This window comes from Protomyces lactucae-debilis (assembly GCF_002105105.1).
Source record: "Protomyces lactucae-debilis strain 12-1054 chromosome Unknown BCR37scaffold_25, whole genome shotgun sequence".
In the NCBI taxonomy this organism is placed as follows: domain Eukaryota; kingdom Fungi; phylum Ascomycota; class Taphrinomycetes; order Taphrinales; family Protomycetaceae; genus Protomyces; species Protomyces lactucae-debilis.
In genome coordinates this window covers 126,602-142,766 of record NW_024468017.1, presented here as the reverse complement: position 1 = coordinate 142,766, position 16,165 = coordinate 126,602, and the positions used below count along the sequence as shown (strand labels likewise).

The following is a 16,165-nucleotide window of genomic DNA, read 5'->3' as shown; positions in this document are numbered from 1 at the left end:
TCATTATCGCAGACCTTGAAACACCGAAGCAGATGTCTGGTTGATCCAATCCTTCTCAAACTCCAGGTCACACCCATATTGCATTTCCAGCTTCTCTCTTATTAGGCGCCTTGTAGGAGTGACCTCAGTTGCACATAGCTCTCGTATAGAAGCCGTTAACTCATCACGTGTCGGTCGCTGTAGGGCGAGCTCATCCATCTCGACGGCATCGCCATGTAGGTCAGTCTTGGAATACGCTGGCCGTGTTTGCCTGGGCGAATGCGCTGCTGCCAGAGAATAGCGGTTCAACAGGCCTGATGCTTCGTAGCGTGTATTGTAGGAGCCACGAGACGTCATAGAAGCCGCATCGACTTGTTTCTCCGCGGGTGGTGACCAATTGGCGTATTCCTCTGTCCAGGGAGAAAGAGGGACCATGGATTCATCAAAGACGCCTTCATTCGTCACAAGAACGGCCTTGCCATTCTCTCCATCAACGATACGTGTCGAGCCCCAGGTAAAGGTATCCATGGACCAAAACGCATATAATGGCAGTGCAAGAGAAAAGATTGGCAATGCAAGTAGGTAAATGATCATCCAGATAATCATGTCCCACTTGCGACGAATGATGAAGATAACTGCTTGCAGACCGTAAATCGCAGCAAACAGGATGAGAGACGTGATTGGAATCAATGCAGAGTCTTTGGCAGTCAGGTAAAACAGATACGCAATGTAACCAACCGTGACTGGCTGAACAACCGTGGATGCCAGATCCATAAATACAATGAAGCGCATGCCAAAGCAGGCAAAGCCACAAAGACCACTGCCCTGCGCGACAAGTTCAACCAGATTGTGGATTGTCGAGTTAATCCAGCGCCGTCGTTGTGATAGCAAGACGCTGAGGCTTTCAGGGGCGACGGTGGCCGCTTTTGCATCTCGAATAAATATAGTGCTGTACTTTGGATGGTGTTTGAGCAACAAGGTAGTCAGATACCTATCCTCGCCGAGGTGCAGTAGGTTTTTGGTGTGAAGGGTGTCCACTCGGTTCTGCGAGTATTCTTCAATGATACGGTCAGAGACAAACAGCGGTCGGCGACTTGCTTCATCGCGCAGACGATACATGGTGAAGCAGCCAGGAAGACACGTCACTGATCTGAAAAGCGATTCGAATGCCTTTGCAAGATTGTGCGAGATGAAGTATTCGTAGACTTGAATCATGGTGACCATGGACGACTTTGCATTTGCAAGATGCGTTTCGCCACAAATGCCGATGATGCGAGTATCATCCAAACAACTTGCAATCATACGTGTCGCAGCGTCCTTCTCAACAGTTGTATCTGCATCCACCATCAAGCAAAACTCGTACATACTTGGCGAAACGCCAATGACATTCTGGATCTGATGGTAGAGCTCGAGCTCAAGTGGAGTCATGGGTGAGCCGTTTGCCACTCGATTTAAGAAGCGCATCATGATGAGCTGACTGTCACGCTTTCCTCTGTTACCAGCCTTGAGCGTCTCACTCGGCTTGCCAACTTTGACGACAACAATAAAGGGAACGACGTGGCCAGTCGTTTCGTACAAACCAGAATACACTTTTGCATAGTTGAGACGGCCCGTTCCCTCGCCAAGTGATTCAAATGGCAGCTCAACAGCATCAGTATCCAGCACACCCAGCGTGTCCAGCACAATTTGTGGCGTCGAGCGATCGCAATCCTTGCCGGTAACCATACCATCACAAATGATAAACATGAGCTTGCGCTGATCATTGTAGTTCATGCGAGCAATACTGTCAATGGTGGACTGCACGGATTCCTCGTCTTCTGTGTACACTGGAATCTGGCAAATCAAAAACTTGTCGAGCTTCTCGGGCAATCGCTTTGTGCTGAATTGCAAGGCAGCTAAGAATTTCACGCCAATCAGGCTAACAAGCATGATACTGATGGCGAGCAGGATGTAGCGCGAAGTGAGACAGCGCGGTCCATTGCGAGTGTCAACACGTCCACAAAAGAAGAGGTTGCGAAGGCACACTTCCATGTACTGCTTGGACTGGCTTGGTAGTGCACTGAAGCTTTTCGAGATGTCCTTCCCACTTTGCTGCTGGAAGAGCGAGACTAGACTAGGATCCATAAAGTCAGTCGAGACTTTGCCACCACCTCCACCAAGGATCTGACGACCGCCCTGAATGTAGTCTGTCAGGTTGAAAACTTGACCATTGATGATGGCGATACTCTGCTGCTTCAATGCCAATACTGTGATATCTTTGGTCGTGTAGCCAATGTACCCAACGCGGTAGTTGCTACGTAGCATCATCATCTGTTGGAAATACCAGTCCTTACGGTAGTCGTTTGTAAAATATCGAAAGTCATGATAGCCAGCATTGATGTCGGTGTAATTGCTGGAGATGGTCACGGCTGGATCGACGGTACCCTCGGTTCCTTGGCACAAGGCTGAGATTTGCACAGGAAACAAGGCAGAGGCATCGTGGCCGGCGTACTTGAGTACGCTCTTTGTAGGGACGATCGGCGGGTAGTGACGAGGTGCAAAGGAACCGACATCGAAGACTTCGCCTCGAATGGCAGTGAGGGGTTGCTTCTCCTGCGGGCCATGCGCCGCAAGCTCACTGAAAGAGTATACAGCTTGTCGTGGACATAGAATCTCACCGAGAAAGGCAATGAAGAAGACGGCGATGGCACAAGCCATCCAAATGAGGATGTTGATGGCAAGCTTTTCACGCCATGCAATGCGAATGTCCTTTCGCTTCGAGCCAAAAGCCTTGATGACAAAGTCAGGCAACCACCAAGTCAGGAAGTAGACAATGAAGAGCCAGCGTTTCCTACTCCCAGACACAGAGATCTCTTCAACGGCTTGTCCTGCATTCGCCATCTTGGCCTGTTGTTCAAGAGCATCTTTTGATTGCATATTGGCAAAAATGTCTTGCTGGCCATACTCTGATGCTGCTTCGAGGAGGTTCTCTCGGGACCCAGTCAGCAAGAGGTTGGAGCGGCTAGCGCCTGCCATGTTATAAACGCCACCTAGGTCACGTCGCTGCTCAAGTGTATACCAGGTCTTTTCAGAGAGCAAAACATGTGTTGTACCAACCATGGCATCTCGCTGAAAGAATCCCCAATCTCGTAGAACAAGTTGACATTGGCTTTCATGAGTGCCTGCAACTGGCAAATCCTCCTGCTTCACATACCGGCTGAGAAACATGGAAAAGGAAAGGACATTGGAATGGTCTGCACTGCGAATACGATCGACAATACGCGAGAGTTGCAAGGAGGCAAGCTGATGAGCGACACACTTGCTGTCGAATTGATTTGCTAAGCGTCGATCATTTGGTTTGACGCAAAAGACAAAATGGCGTCGTGTTTGCAGCAAAGATTCCGTCAAACGTTGAAGCCCTTGACGAAATTGATCAGCAGCACCAGTGCCTGAGTCATGCTCGGGACGCACTCGACGTTTCATGGTGGGTCGTCGTGCTGGCTGCATAGCAACACGTCCTTCCGTTGCAACTTTAGGCGCACCACTGACTGTACTCTGAAAAAGTCGTAGGATAAATGTGGAGGATGTGTGTGCAGCTTCCTGGCCAACACCGGCAAAGATGGCGACAAGATCTGCAGAGATGACTTCTTGATTAAGATCGAGAAAGCCAGCAACGTCATAGTCCACTTGACCAGCATAGTGAGCAACTGTGAAGCCTAGCCGACGGTTGAAATTGCCGGCAGAAGGGAGGTTGATGGCGATAATGTCTTCGCTGAAGCGTTTGCCGAGTGCTTCGACGAAAGTCGTCTCGGTCTTGCCTCGACTGAGTTTGCTGGACTGATCGTCAAGGATGGCGAGCAGACCATTACTAGGCTTTGTCAGTGCAGTGACGACTGCCTCATTGTCATCAAACTTGATATCGGCCACCTCAATTTCTTGCGTGTCGTAGAATTGTTTCTTGTCGTGAAAGAAGGTTTGCACCACAAGACGCTGAATCTGCTCGTTGGCAGTATTGAAGAGGAGCTGATCAAAACCAGCAACACTATCGGAACCTCTTGCAGCGAAGCCAGGAAAATCGACAAGCGCGATGAAATTGGCCACCTGCGATTCATGCACGCAAAGCTTGTCATTCAGTGTTTCAACGAGCCAGGCAAAGAGCAAAGAATACAGCACTGAGGCAAGCTCATCGCAGTGTTCTTGACATCCACGCGCAGGAAGCATGACGGAGATGTGCTCACGACGGATGGTCTTGGTCTTGTACACTAATGCATTCTCGAGGACATCAGGCGTCACTCCAAGAAAGGCAGCAGCGAGGTCCAGCGGTTTAGTGTCCTTGACGTATGCAGCCTCTTGATGCTTGCTGTCGACAAATTCCAGTTGGCCGAGGTGCAGAATTGCTGCAAGGGTTTGAAAGATGCAAGCGATATCCAAGCGAGAGACGCCGACACGATGTAGCGACTGTCTGAGTGCTGCGAATGACTGGAAATCATCAATACCAGAGACCTGTTTTGCAGATGCATGACCCAAATAGCGATACCAACCGGTACTGTCCAGTCCGAGATGTGCAAGCTCAGAATGTGACATGCCTGCCAAAAGCCCGTAAAAGACGTGGAAGTTGCGTTCGCCAGTGGGTACATGGGAGACGAGATCCTTCTTCAGCCGAAAGTCCATCCATTTGCATCCGACCATGCGTGTTTTGTTGTTGAATTGGAGCTCGAGGGAGAGACCGAAGCGTGAGGCATCTACACTTGATACTTGCTTTGCACTACCAAAGCCATCGAGGATCGTTTGAGCATGTTTGATGCGCTCTGCTAGGGTTGATTCTGTTGCTGTGGCGTCAATCAAGGCGCCAACTGAGTGCTTGCGATAGGCAGACTTGCCTGAGCCAGACTCGCCTCTGTTGTGTCAGTGGCGATGGTATAGGCTGGAAACAAACATGAAGAGAACAGATTGAGACTCTTGATCGCGCCTCAGATGTTCTCTGGTTAGCGTGTGCAATGACAGTTGAGAATATACCATAGGCTTGCAACACTGCATCCGACACGGCTGGAAGCTCTTCGGGATTGTACGTCCTGGCAATAGGTTCCTGACTGAGATCTTGGAAGGCATTGACAATGACTGTTGCAGTAGACGAGAGCTTGGCGCAGAATAGATCGTTGTTGAAGCGCTCTCTCAGGAGTGCTGTAATGGACTCGTCTCTAGCCAGTCAGTATCGGTTCTGAAGGGCGCAAGAAGACGAACGAGATGCTTGACAGCTGCGTCAGATCGTGCAGCGAGGTCATGGACGCTGCTGACGAGGCAAAGAGGAGCTGGTGAAGGGCGACTTTGTGTACTGGTCGAGGAGGTACAAGCGGCGCACAGACAAGTCGTCTCAGACTGCATCAGTGCATATAGTCAGGGAGCAGAGGACAGCATCAGCAGAAGCTGACTGGATAGATGAGCTTCTATTGAGCAAGGATGACAGCATTAGAGGTCTCGTCAGCTGATGCTGGGAAGCCAGGTCGACTCGTAGCTGATGGCCATTACCAACAGGTCAGGCGCACATATGAGGAGAGCAGCAAGATAGACAGAGTAGAGCATGATACAGCTATCTATACTGCACGGGAGTATTGGCTATGAGGGTAGGCGCTGCATTGAGTGTGCTCCCATGCTCAGGACATAGTAGCTGGGAGGATCCGTCATGTGTAGCTTTACCGTATACTAGAGGATACTGAACAAACACGGGGCAGACAGCACAGCAGACAGCAGTAGCAGACAATAGCAGCAGACAGTAGCAAGCAGCTTGACTAGACTACTAGACTACTACTACCGACTCATCCTGACCATCCTAACTCCTGACTCAGCCAGCACGTGCATGACTCACAGTGAGCCAGAGTAAAACTTTTTCCAAATGTCGCACGCCCCGCCAGTCAGCAGTCCCCCCAAGACCCGCAACTTCCCTCTTCCCACTCCTCCCTCCCTACACTAACTTACTGTGAACGCTGCCTAAGCAAAGTCAGCAATCATGGTGAATTTCACTGGTACGCAACAGAGGCCAGCCCAGACGCATCCGCTAACATGCCACAGTGGATGAAATCCGCGCCCTTATGGACAAAGTCTCCAATATTCGAAACATTTCAGTTATTGCGTTCGTCATCCTCTCGTTATTCATGCGCACGGGTGTGCTAACCAATGCAGTCACGTCGATCACGGCAAATCTACCCTCACCGACTCTCTCGTGCAGCGTGCCGGTATTATCTCAGCTGCCAGGGCTGGTGATGCCAGATTTACGGATACCCGTGCCGATGAGCAAGAACGTGGTATTACCATCAAGTCAACTGCCATCTCCCTTTACGCAGTCATGTCTGAGGACGATGTCGCCGACATCCCTCAAAAGTCAGATGGAAACGAGTTCCTGGTCAACCTCATCGACTCGCCCGGTCACGTTGACTTTTCTTCTGAAGTCACTGCTGCTCTCCGTGTCACTGACGGTGCGCTCGTCGTCGTCGACTGTATCGAGGGTGTCTGTGTCCAGACCGAGACTGTCCTGCGTCAGGCTCTTTCCGAGCGTATCAAGCCCGTCGTCTGTGTAAACAAGGTCGACCGTGCACTGCTCGAGTTGCAAATTAGCAAAGAGGAGCTCTACCAGACCTTCAACCGTACCGTCGAGTCCGTCAACGTCGTCATCGCCACCTACTACGATAAAGCTATCGGTGATGTTCAGGTTTACCCAGAGAAAGGCACTGTTGCTTTCGGATCCGGTCTTCACGGATGGTGCTTCACCGTCAGGCAATTTGCCGTTCGTTACGCCAAGAAGTTTGGTGTTGACAAGGCCAAGATGATGGATCGTCTCTGGGGAGACAACTACTTCAACCCAAAGACCAAGAAGTGGACCAAGAGCAGCACTGACGCAGATGGCAAGCCACTCGAGCGTGCCTTCAACACCTTTGTGCTTGACCCCATCTTCCGCATTTTCGCCGCCGTTATGAACTTCAAGAAGGACGAGATCCCAACCCTTCTCGCCAAGCTCGACATCAAGCTCAAGGCCGACGAGTTGGACCTCGAGGGCAAGGCTCTCCTCAAGATCATCATGAAGGCCTTCTTGCCTGCTGCTGATGCTCTCATGGAGATGGTCGTCCTTCACTTGCCATCGCCCATCACTGCACAAAAGTACCGTTGCGAGACTCTTTACGAGGGTCCTCTCGACGACGAGTGTGCCGTTGCTATTGCCAACTGTGACCCCAAGGGACCCCTCATGTTGTACGTTTCCAAGATGGTGCCCACCAACGACAAGGGTCGATTCTTTGCTTTCGGTCGTGTCTTCTCCGGTACCGTCAAGTCTGGTCTCAAGGTCCGCATTCAGGGCCCTAACTACGAGCCTGGATCCAAGTCTGACCTCTACATCAAGGCTATCCAGCGTACCGTCCTCATGATGGGTCGTTTCGTTGAGCCCCTCGAGGACTGCCCTGCCGGGAACATTGTTGGTCTTGTCGGTATTGACCAGTTCTTGCTCAAGTCTGGTACTCTTACCACCTCTGAGACTGCTCACAACCTCAAGGTCATGAAGTTCTCTGTGTCTCCTGTCGTCCAGGTCGCCGTTGAGGTCAAGAACGCCCAGGACTTGCCCAAGCTCGTTGAGGGTCTCAAGCGTCTCTCCAAGTCTGACCCTTGCGTGCTCTGCACAACCTCAGAGTCTGGTGAGCACATTGTTGCTTGCACAGGTGAGCTCCACCTCGAGATTTGCCTTAAGGACCTCGAGGAGGACCACGCCGGTGTCCCACTCCGTGTTTCGGACCCAGTCGTGTCTTACCGCGAGACTGTCTCTGCCAAGTCATCGCAGACTGCGCTCTCCAAGTCACCCAACAAGCACAACCGTATCTTCATGATTGCTGAGCCAATTACCGAAGAGCTCTCACAGGACATTGAGGCCGGCAAGGTCAACGCCCGTGATGATTTCAAGACGCGTGCACGTTACATGGCCGACAACCACGAGTGGGATGTCACGGATGCCCGTAAGATTTGGTGTTTCGGACCGGATACCTCCGGCCCCAACTTGATTGTTGACCAGACCAAGGCTGTTGCCTACCTCAACGAAATCAAGGACTCTTGCATTGCCGCTTTCCAGTGGGCTACCAAGGAGGGACCTGTCGCTGAGGAGAACATGCGTGGTACGCGATTCAACATTATGGATGTTGTCTTGCACGCTGATGCTATTCACCGTGGTGGTGGTCAAATCATTCCTACCTGCAGGCGTGTCGTGTATGCTGCTACATTGCTTGCTGAACCAGCGCTCCAGGAACCCGTCTTCCTTGTTGAGATTCAGTGCCCCGAGCAAGCAATGGGTGGTATTTACTCTGTCCTCAACAGGAAGCGTGGTATGGTCTTCTCTGAGGAGCAACGTCCAGGAACTCCATTGTTCAACATCAAGGCTTACCTCCCTGTCAACGAGTCCTTTGGCTTCACTACAGAGCTCAGGCAAGCGACCGGTGGTCAGGCTTTCCCTCAAATGATCTTCTCTCACTGGGATGTGCTCAAGTCGGATGTCACCGACCCTGCCTCCAAGGCTGGTCAAATTGTCACGACAATGCGTGAGCGCAAGGGTCTCAAGCCGGGAGTGCCTCCTTACACGGAGTACTACGACAAGCTTTAGATTGCTTTTGTTTGTAGTTCTTTTTGTGTTGTGGGTTTTCTAAGATAGCAATCTAGTTTGTGTGCTGTCAACCGTTGTCCATCGTGCCTTTTATTGCGTTCCCTCTGTTGATACTTGTGGCATCTAAGTCGTGATGCCCATTTTCAAGTGTGTTCCGTCAGCATTGGATGGTCAGGCCTTGCGAGTGGCTGTTAATGCCTGGAAAATCATACAAAAGAATCAAGGAGATGGATATCTGTCTGTCTATGTGCTACGTAGCAGAACACAACATGACACATGTTCGTGGTCGGGAGTGGCAGCCCCTTGTCAGCGATAGCGATAAGGGCTCAATTGGTCATAGCAGCGCGCTGCCAGCCCAGTTGAAATGACGACGAGTATTGATTATTCATACAATCTGTGTCGTCTGAGGTGCACGCCAGTCGCAGGACACTTTTGTATCACACTGCAGCGTGCTTGTTAGCTGTACCTGTTGTCGTGTTCAGATGAAGAAGGATAGTCATACTTGCACTATAAACTTCGTGTACCCGCCTCTCGATATAGACAAAGGACACGTCGTTCTGGTTGGAAGTCATTATCGTACAACATCATTATGAAGGTCATTATATATCTACCATTGCCAGGCCGATGGCGGATTGGGGTTGGCACTGCCCAAGATGCTGATACCAGTGCAGTCTGTCCTGGTCGTCTTTTCAGCAGCGAAGATCTCATATTCCCCCGCTGCATCTGCAACCGGACATGCCAAGAAGCTTTCTTGACCGTTGAAGAGCAAGTCGACATTGGGGCCCGTTGCCATCGGGCTCACTGAGAAGCCTGTGACTGTAGAGCCAGTGCCAGTGTTGCCTGAATGAGGGACCGTGTAGGATAGACGGCCATCAGAGTTCACATAGACCTGTTGACCGCCAGGAACGGAAACCGCAAGAGAAGCGCGGTCATTGGCGACAATGAAAGAAGTTGTGCTTGTACTAGGGAAGCCGGCAAGCTGAGGAACATTGGGGGTCTGCGAAGTAGGTGCTGTGCCACCGATGCGGATAGCACTGCCCTTTGCGTACAAGGGCCTCAAGTGTACATTGATGTCGCCGGAACGAGTAGAAATGAGGTTGTAGGTGTTGACAGCAGCAGGGGCAGAGCTTGCCGCTGGCGCATCGTTTTGCGCAACAGGTGCCGCAGAAGCAAAGGCGAGAATGCTTGAGGCAATGACAGCTGAGAAGTGCATGTTGATGAAAGGAAGTAGTAGAAGTAGAAGTCGGAAGAGAAGACTTGTTCAATGCTGTGTAGAGGATGGGAAGCTGCCCTTCTTATAGGCTGGGCTGTCCAGCAGTAGGGTCTACTTCAAAAGCATTGGCGCTATTTCTGGAGGCCATATACAGCAAGGACAGAGCCATAGAGATCTGATGATCGTCGCAACAAGGGCGTCATAGCACATCCCCAGGCGGTTGTGTTCCTTGTGTAACGGGTGTCAGTGCCTCCGTCGTCTTGCCCAGCAGGGAAGATCAGTGCGTGCAGATCTCGGCTAGTCCCAGGCTAATTGCGCCTCAGATGGGCAGCCAGGGGCCACAGCCAAATTTGGAATCTTGCCCTACCTGCTCAGTGCTTCCGGCAGAGAATGTCGGCGTGTCAAATGTCATGCCTCTTTGCAAACGTCAGTCAGTCGCTGGGGAATGGGTTGACAGTTCTGACAGTCTGTTCTCCTCTTCGCATTGAAGCCCGCTCACGTTTTGCGTATGCCTCATTGAGGACGTCTCTGCAGCACACTCAAGACTGGGCAACAATGCTGCCTGCGCCATGAGGGTCAGCTTAGCCCCTTTGCTGACCTTGGCAGTCATTTGTCGTCGATCCATCGAGCATTGGTCGAAGAAACCCATCCCATCCTTTCCGGTGTAGACAGCACGACACTTGGTGCTGAAACCCAGCACTTTTGTCTTGAATGTTTCAATGGTCATTGGCGCAATTGCAATGAGGTAGAACTAGCAGTAACCTCACCAACGTGATGCAGCACGCGACCACCCAGTTGTACATCTGGATGCTGCCTAAAACTCCGCGGATGCTAGGACTGGCGCACCCATCATACACAGTTAAGTCCATGGCTTTGAATGGTCTAGCATAGTCTTGCTTGACCAAGAGGCCTTGAGGAGGCATTGAATTCATGGACACTGCTGTGCACGACCAGCGCGCCGATACAATCATCCGCGGATGTATCAGGCAGCATCAGGATTGGCAATCCGGGTGTGCGCGTCTAAAAGCACCTCGGTGAGCCAGAACCTTTTTCAATAGCGCTTGCGCCAATGGTCATCAGACCTTACTCTACAAGGTTGCTGGGCTTCAGCACCAGTATCCGCGCGTTGCATTCCGGAGAAGGTGAATTTGGTTTGTTCGAACAGTGTACTATGCAGGTACAACAGACTGCCGAGGTCAGCAAGGGGGCAAAGCTGACACTCAAGGCGCAGGCAGCCATGTCGCCTAGCCTTGAGTGCGTCGCAGAGACGTCCTCGATGAGGCACGCGCAATACATCAGCGGGTCTCAGTGCGAGGAGGAGCACGGAGCGTCACAAATGAACATCTACTACCCAGCGACAAATAGCCATCTGCAACGAGGCATGAAGTTTGCCGATTCGCTGTATGTGCCGCTGGTCCGGTGCACATCCTGCCGAGTTACCTGATTGCGGCGGGTGGTGCGCTGCCGTTGACTGCTTGTGCGATCGGCTGCATAGTTTGCAGAGTAGGCTCGCAGTCTGAGAAATCGAGGACAGGTTCAAATTTATGTAAGCCATCTCGATAAAAGTCTTCCACGTGATACGGACTTTAATTGGTTGCGGCACGCGTCAAAAAGTCAATTATAGGCTCACAACTTACGCGTTTTATCCATGGTTTAGAATAGATGGAGCTTGCAATTGCAGAGGCACGCGCATCTGACGCTCCTGTATTAGCAAGGATAGCTAGAAAGCATGGAATCAGTCGACCAGCCCTCAGCCGTCGATTTCATGGCCTATCCACCTCCAAAGCCCGCAGGGAGGAAAACAAGCAGGCGCTCTCCAACCATCAGGAGAAAATGATCATAGATCAGATCAAGCAATTGAGTGATCTTTGGGCACTCTACCTACGACTGTGGGTGGATCCTAGCCAATGAGGGGGCTCGAAACGAGTGCAAGAAGGAAGGCATTCTGGCCAATAAGCTGCCGCAAACTGCCAGGGAGCATCTTCGCTTCTGGCCAATCATACGCGCGACAGTCCAATGCATCAGGCGCGTAGAGCAGAGTGAATAGCGACAACAACGCGTGCAAACATCTCTGAACTTGCATCTCCTACAGCTTCCGTGCATAGCTGAAGCACATGTTGCTTGTTCCCGTCTGAGTCTTCAGCGTCCTTCATCGACTGCCGAAATAAAAGCATAATCATCGTACCGTTCTAGAGATATGGCCATGCGAGCCAGACACTTTAGTTTCAAGTGCTGCGCTTCTCAGCGCGTCACATGCAGGCATCGTTGAAGCTAGTGCAGAATATCAAGGCACTGTCGCGTCGAGCAGTCAGGCCAATCAGGTGCCAAGACTCTATTCACGCGTCCTGGACGACTCATTTCATTTTATACGTTCTCGCTACAATTTGCGTGTTGATTGCGCTGGCGTCACGGCATATGTTGGAAAGGTGGATACGATTTTGAGCTTTAAGATCAGATCAAAATGCTCCACATTGTACTTGGCATACCTGTCCCAGAAGTACTGCGGCACTGGGTTGTGGTGGATGAATACGCTGATCGCGATTCTCGTTATCTCGACCAACGACTTGGAGTAGCACGCCTCTCCCCGGAGCTTTGCACATCTGACGGTTTTAAATCGTATGCAAAAGACGAACAGGTCCACGGCTATCTCGCCAGCCAATTTGAAACGAAGTGTGCAGTTGCTCCCGTGACAACTAGAGCAGAAAGGGATTGAAGCAGATTCGCTCTAGACGAATGGCAAAGGTCAAGTGGGTCCCAAAACATTTTGCCTTCGGCTGAGGGCTATATGCACATCACCAGAGCTGTCAACGAAAAGGCTGATGGGCAGACCATGCAATACAAGCTCGTCGACCATGTCAGAAAATTCTTAGAGAGGGACGAGAAGGAGAGGATGAACGACAAGCTGACAAACTTCTTGCACTCGTACACGATGCGGCGAATAGCGACTGGTTATCAGGCGAGGCTATCAACAGAAATGCGTTATCTCACTTTAAGCGACCCTATTGTGCGCAATTTTGGACCGACCAGACCGCCTGAGCAGCCTGTCAGGCATATGAACCTCGCCGCTCCTGCACCAGTACCGCGGCCTGTTGATTCCTCGGCGCCCGAAATTTGCATCCAAAAGGGAAAGCACTCAAGTGATGTGCGCAGAGTCTGCAAGAGTTGCAGTCTCCAATCATGCGGTGCTTTGAAAGCAGTACATTGCGTGCTTCACCCCTCAAAACTTGAGTCGTGCTGAGCGCTCCGTAAAGTTAGGAAAGCTGAAGCCAGACATCTTGAGATTATGGAATTGCTGGCGTGTATTGCAGTATGAACGCAAGAGGAATTCAGGATTGACATTGCCTTCAGCTTGCACCACGAATTGTATAACACTGTTTGACAAGCTCTATTCTGATATAGGAAGCAGGTCAAGCAAGCTGCTTGGCTTCCTTCAATCTAACGCAAACTTCATTACATCCTGAAGCATACATTGAGGAACGGATAGTTTGCAACGCGTTTGTTCAGGGTACTGATAGGTCGACGAAGATGCAGTCGTTTGTAGCCGAGCCATCTGATGATTTGCGCTCATTGGAGGTTCGAAGCAGGCGACCATGCCATCAGGGAAAAGCAGTCACCAACAGAATCGATACTATAGAGAGCTCCAATACTTACCCAAGGGTACTCATCTTTGCATTTCACGATGAACGGCGGCTAGTGCTGTCATTTAAATCCATGAAACGTCTATATCAACCGCCTAGGGCGCTTTGCGCCCCAGGCATGGGAATGTGGGTGGATCCTAGCCAATGAGGGGGCTCGAAACGAGTGCAAGAAGGAAGGCATTCTGGCCAATAAGCTGCCGCAAACTGCCAGGGAGCATCTTCGCTTCTGGCCAATCATACGCGCGACAGTCCAATGCATCAGGCGCGTAGAGCAGAGTGAATAGCGACAACAACGCGTGCAAACATCTCTGAACTTGCATCTCCTACAGCTTCCGTGCATAGCTGAAGCACATGTTGCTTGTTCCCGTCTGAGTCTTCAGCGTCCTTCATCGACTGCCGAAATAAAAGCATAATCATCGTACCGTTCTAGAGATATGGCCATGCGAGCCAGACACTTTAGTTTCAAGTGCTGCGCTTCTCAGCGCGTCACATGCAGGCATCGTTGAAGCTAGTGCAGAATATCAAGGCACTGTCGCGTCGAGCAGTCAGGCCAATCAGGTGCCAAGACTCTATTCACGCGTCCTGGACGACTCATTTCATTTTATACGTTCTCGCTACAATTTGCGTGTTGATTGCGCTGGCGTCACGGCATATGTTGGAAAGGTGGATACGATTTTGAGCTTTAAGATCAGATCAAAATGCTCCACATTGTACTTGGCATACCTGTCCCAGAAGTACTGCGGCACTGGGTTGTGGTGGATGAATACGCTGATCGCGATTCTCGTTATCTCGACCAACGACTTGGAGTAGCACGCCTCTCCCCGGAGCTTTGCACATCTGACGGTTTTAAATCGTATGCAAAAGACGAACAGGTCCACGGCTATCTCGCCAGCCAATTTGAAACGAAGTGTGCAGTTGCTCCCGTGACAACTAGAGCAGAAAGGGATTGAAGCAGATTCGCTCTAGACGAATGGCAAAGGTCAAGTGGGTCCCAAAACATTTTGCCTTCGGCTGAGGGCTATATGCACATCACCAGAGCTGTCAACGAAAAGGCTGATGGGCAGACCATGCAATACAAGCTCGTCGACCATGTCAGAAAATTCTTAGAGAGGGACGAGAAGGAGAGGATGAACGACAAGCTGACAAACTTCTTGCACTCGTACACGATGCGGCGAATAGCGACTGGTTATCAGGCGAGGCTATCAACAGAAATGCGTTATCTCACTTTAAGCGACCCTATTGTGCGCAATTTTGGACCGACCAGACCGCCTGAGCAGCCTGTCAGGCATATGAACCTCGCCGCTCCTGCACCAGTACCGCGGCCTGTTGATTCCTCGGCGCCCGAAATTTGCATCCAAAAGGGAAAGCACTCAAGTGATGTGCGCAGAGTCTGCAAGAGTTGCAGTCTCCAATCATGCGGTGCTTTGAAAGCAGTACATTGCGTGCTTCACCCCTCAAAACTTGAGTCGTGCTGAGCGCTCCGTAAAGTTAGGAAAGCTGAAGCCAGACATCTTGAGATTATGGAATTGCTGGCGTGTATTGCAGTATGAACGCAAGAGGAATTCAGGATTGACATTGCCTTCAGCTTGCACCACGAATTGTATAACACTGTTTGACAAGCTCTATTCTGATATAGGAAGCAGGTCAAGCAAGCTGCTTGGCTTCCTTCAATCTAACGCAAACTTCATTACATCCTGAAGCATACATTGAGGAACGGATAGTTTGCAACGCGTTTGTTCAGGGTACTGATAGGTCGACGAAGATGCAGTCGTTTGTAGCCGAGCCATCTGATGATTTGCGCTCATTGGAGGTTCGAAGCAGGCGACCATGCCATCAGGGAAAAGCAGTCACCAACAGAATCGATACTATAGAGAGCTCCAATGCTTACCCAAGGGTACTCATCTTTGCATTTCACGATGAACGGCGGCTAGTGCTGTCATTTAAATCCATGAAACGTCTATATCAACCGCCTAGGGCGCTTTGCGCCCCAGGCATGGGAATATAGCCGATCTTTGCCTTCCACCCCCACCAGCTTTTATAACCTCGCTAGCTTCGAGATTGGCTGGCCGACCGCTTTCAAAAAATTGGGCAAGCCGCTTTGTTCAGCGCCACAACAATATTTTGGACAGCCGATATCTTCAGAATATCGACTTAGCTCGTCACAAGGCTGATAGTCTCACTAGCTATGAGTCTTACTTCAATGGTTTGGCTGCTGTTATTCAGAGAAACAACATCACGGCGGAGAACATGTACAATATGGACGAGAAAGGGTTCATGATTGGAGTCTCGCAGAAGACACGCCGGGTGTTCGCTAAGCAGAAATCTGAGCTCGATGAGCTTCCCAGAGCTGGGCAGGATGGTAACCGAGAATGGGTCACTATTCTAGCGACAATCTGTGCTGATGGGACGACTTTATCGCCTGCTGTTATCTACAAGGCTGACTCCGGCGACATTCAAAATGCCTGGATCGAGGATTTCAAGACAGATGAGCACAATTGCTATTTTGCAAGCTCGCCCAACGGGTGGACATCTGATGAGCTCGCCATGCACTGGCTCGTGGACATTTTCGACAAGGAGTCGCGACGCAAATCCAGACGCTCCTGGAGACTCTTATTTCTTGATGGTCACGGCTCGCACCTGAACACAAAATTCATCAGCAAGTGCACTGAACTGAAGATCTACCTTGCCTTCTATCCGCCTCACTCGACGCATAGATTGCAACCTTTG

The 16,165-nt window shown here is 50.9% G+C and overlaps 5 protein-coding genes across 5 annotated transcripts; 3 read left to right on the top strand and 2 right to left on the bottom strand.

The window, feature by feature from the left end:
• Positions 1-3: 3 nt before the first annotated feature.
• Positions 4-5,240, bottom strand: BCR37DRAFT_395472 (chitin synthase-domain-containing protein; the record flags this gene model as incomplete). The annotated part of the gene is made up of 4 exons (XM_040871627.1): positions 4-4,855; positions 4,895-4,937; positions 4,975-5,156; positions 5,200-5,240. The coding sequence occupies 4 exons, from the start codon at positions 5,238-5,240 to the stop codon at positions 4-6; spliced, it is 5,118 nt and encodes a 1,705-aa protein (XP_040722443.1).
• A 722-nt stretch (positions 5,241-5,962) lies between these two features.
• On the top strand, positions 5,963-8,587 carry BCR37DRAFT_395471 (elongation factor 2; the record flags this gene model as incomplete). The annotated part of the gene is made up of 3 exons (XM_040871626.1): positions 5,963-5,978; positions 6,025-6,085; positions 6,136-8,587. The coding sequence occupies 3 exons, from the start codon at positions 5,963-5,965 to the stop codon at positions 8,585-8,587; spliced, it is 2,529 nt and encodes an 842-aa protein (XP_040722442.1).
• A 604-nt stretch (positions 8,588-9,191) lies between these two features.
• Positions 9,192-10,179, bottom strand: BCR37DRAFT_383951 (uncharacterized protein; the record flags this gene model as incomplete). The annotated part of the gene is made up of 1 exon (XM_040870133.1): positions 9,192-10,179. The coding sequence occupies exon 1, from the start codon at positions 9,798-9,800 to the stop codon at positions 9,195-9,197; it is 606 nt and encodes a 201-aa protein (XP_040722441.1). The 5' UTR covers positions 9,801-10,179.
• A 2,406-nt stretch (positions 10,180-12,585) lies between these two features.
• BCR37DRAFT_389610 (uncharacterized protein) lies at positions 12,586-13,038 on the top strand (the record flags this gene model as incomplete). Its single annotated transcript, XM_040870755.1, has 1 exon — positions 12,586-13,038. The coding sequence occupies one exon, from the start codon at positions 12,586-12,588 to the stop codon at positions 13,036-13,038; it is 453 nt and encodes a 150-aa protein (XP_040722440.1).
• A 1,081-nt stretch (positions 13,039-14,119) lies between these two features.
• BCR37DRAFT_172410 (uncharacterized protein) lies at positions 14,120-15,056 on the top strand. Its single transcript, XM_040866270.1, has one exon. It carries the CDS (start codon positions 14,461-14,463, stop codon positions 14,911-14,913), a length of 453 nt encoding a protein of 150 aa, XP_040722439.1. The 5' UTR covers positions 14,120-14,460; the 3' UTR covers positions 14,914-15,056.
• The last annotated feature ends 1,109 nt before the right edge of the window (positions 15,057-16,165 follow it).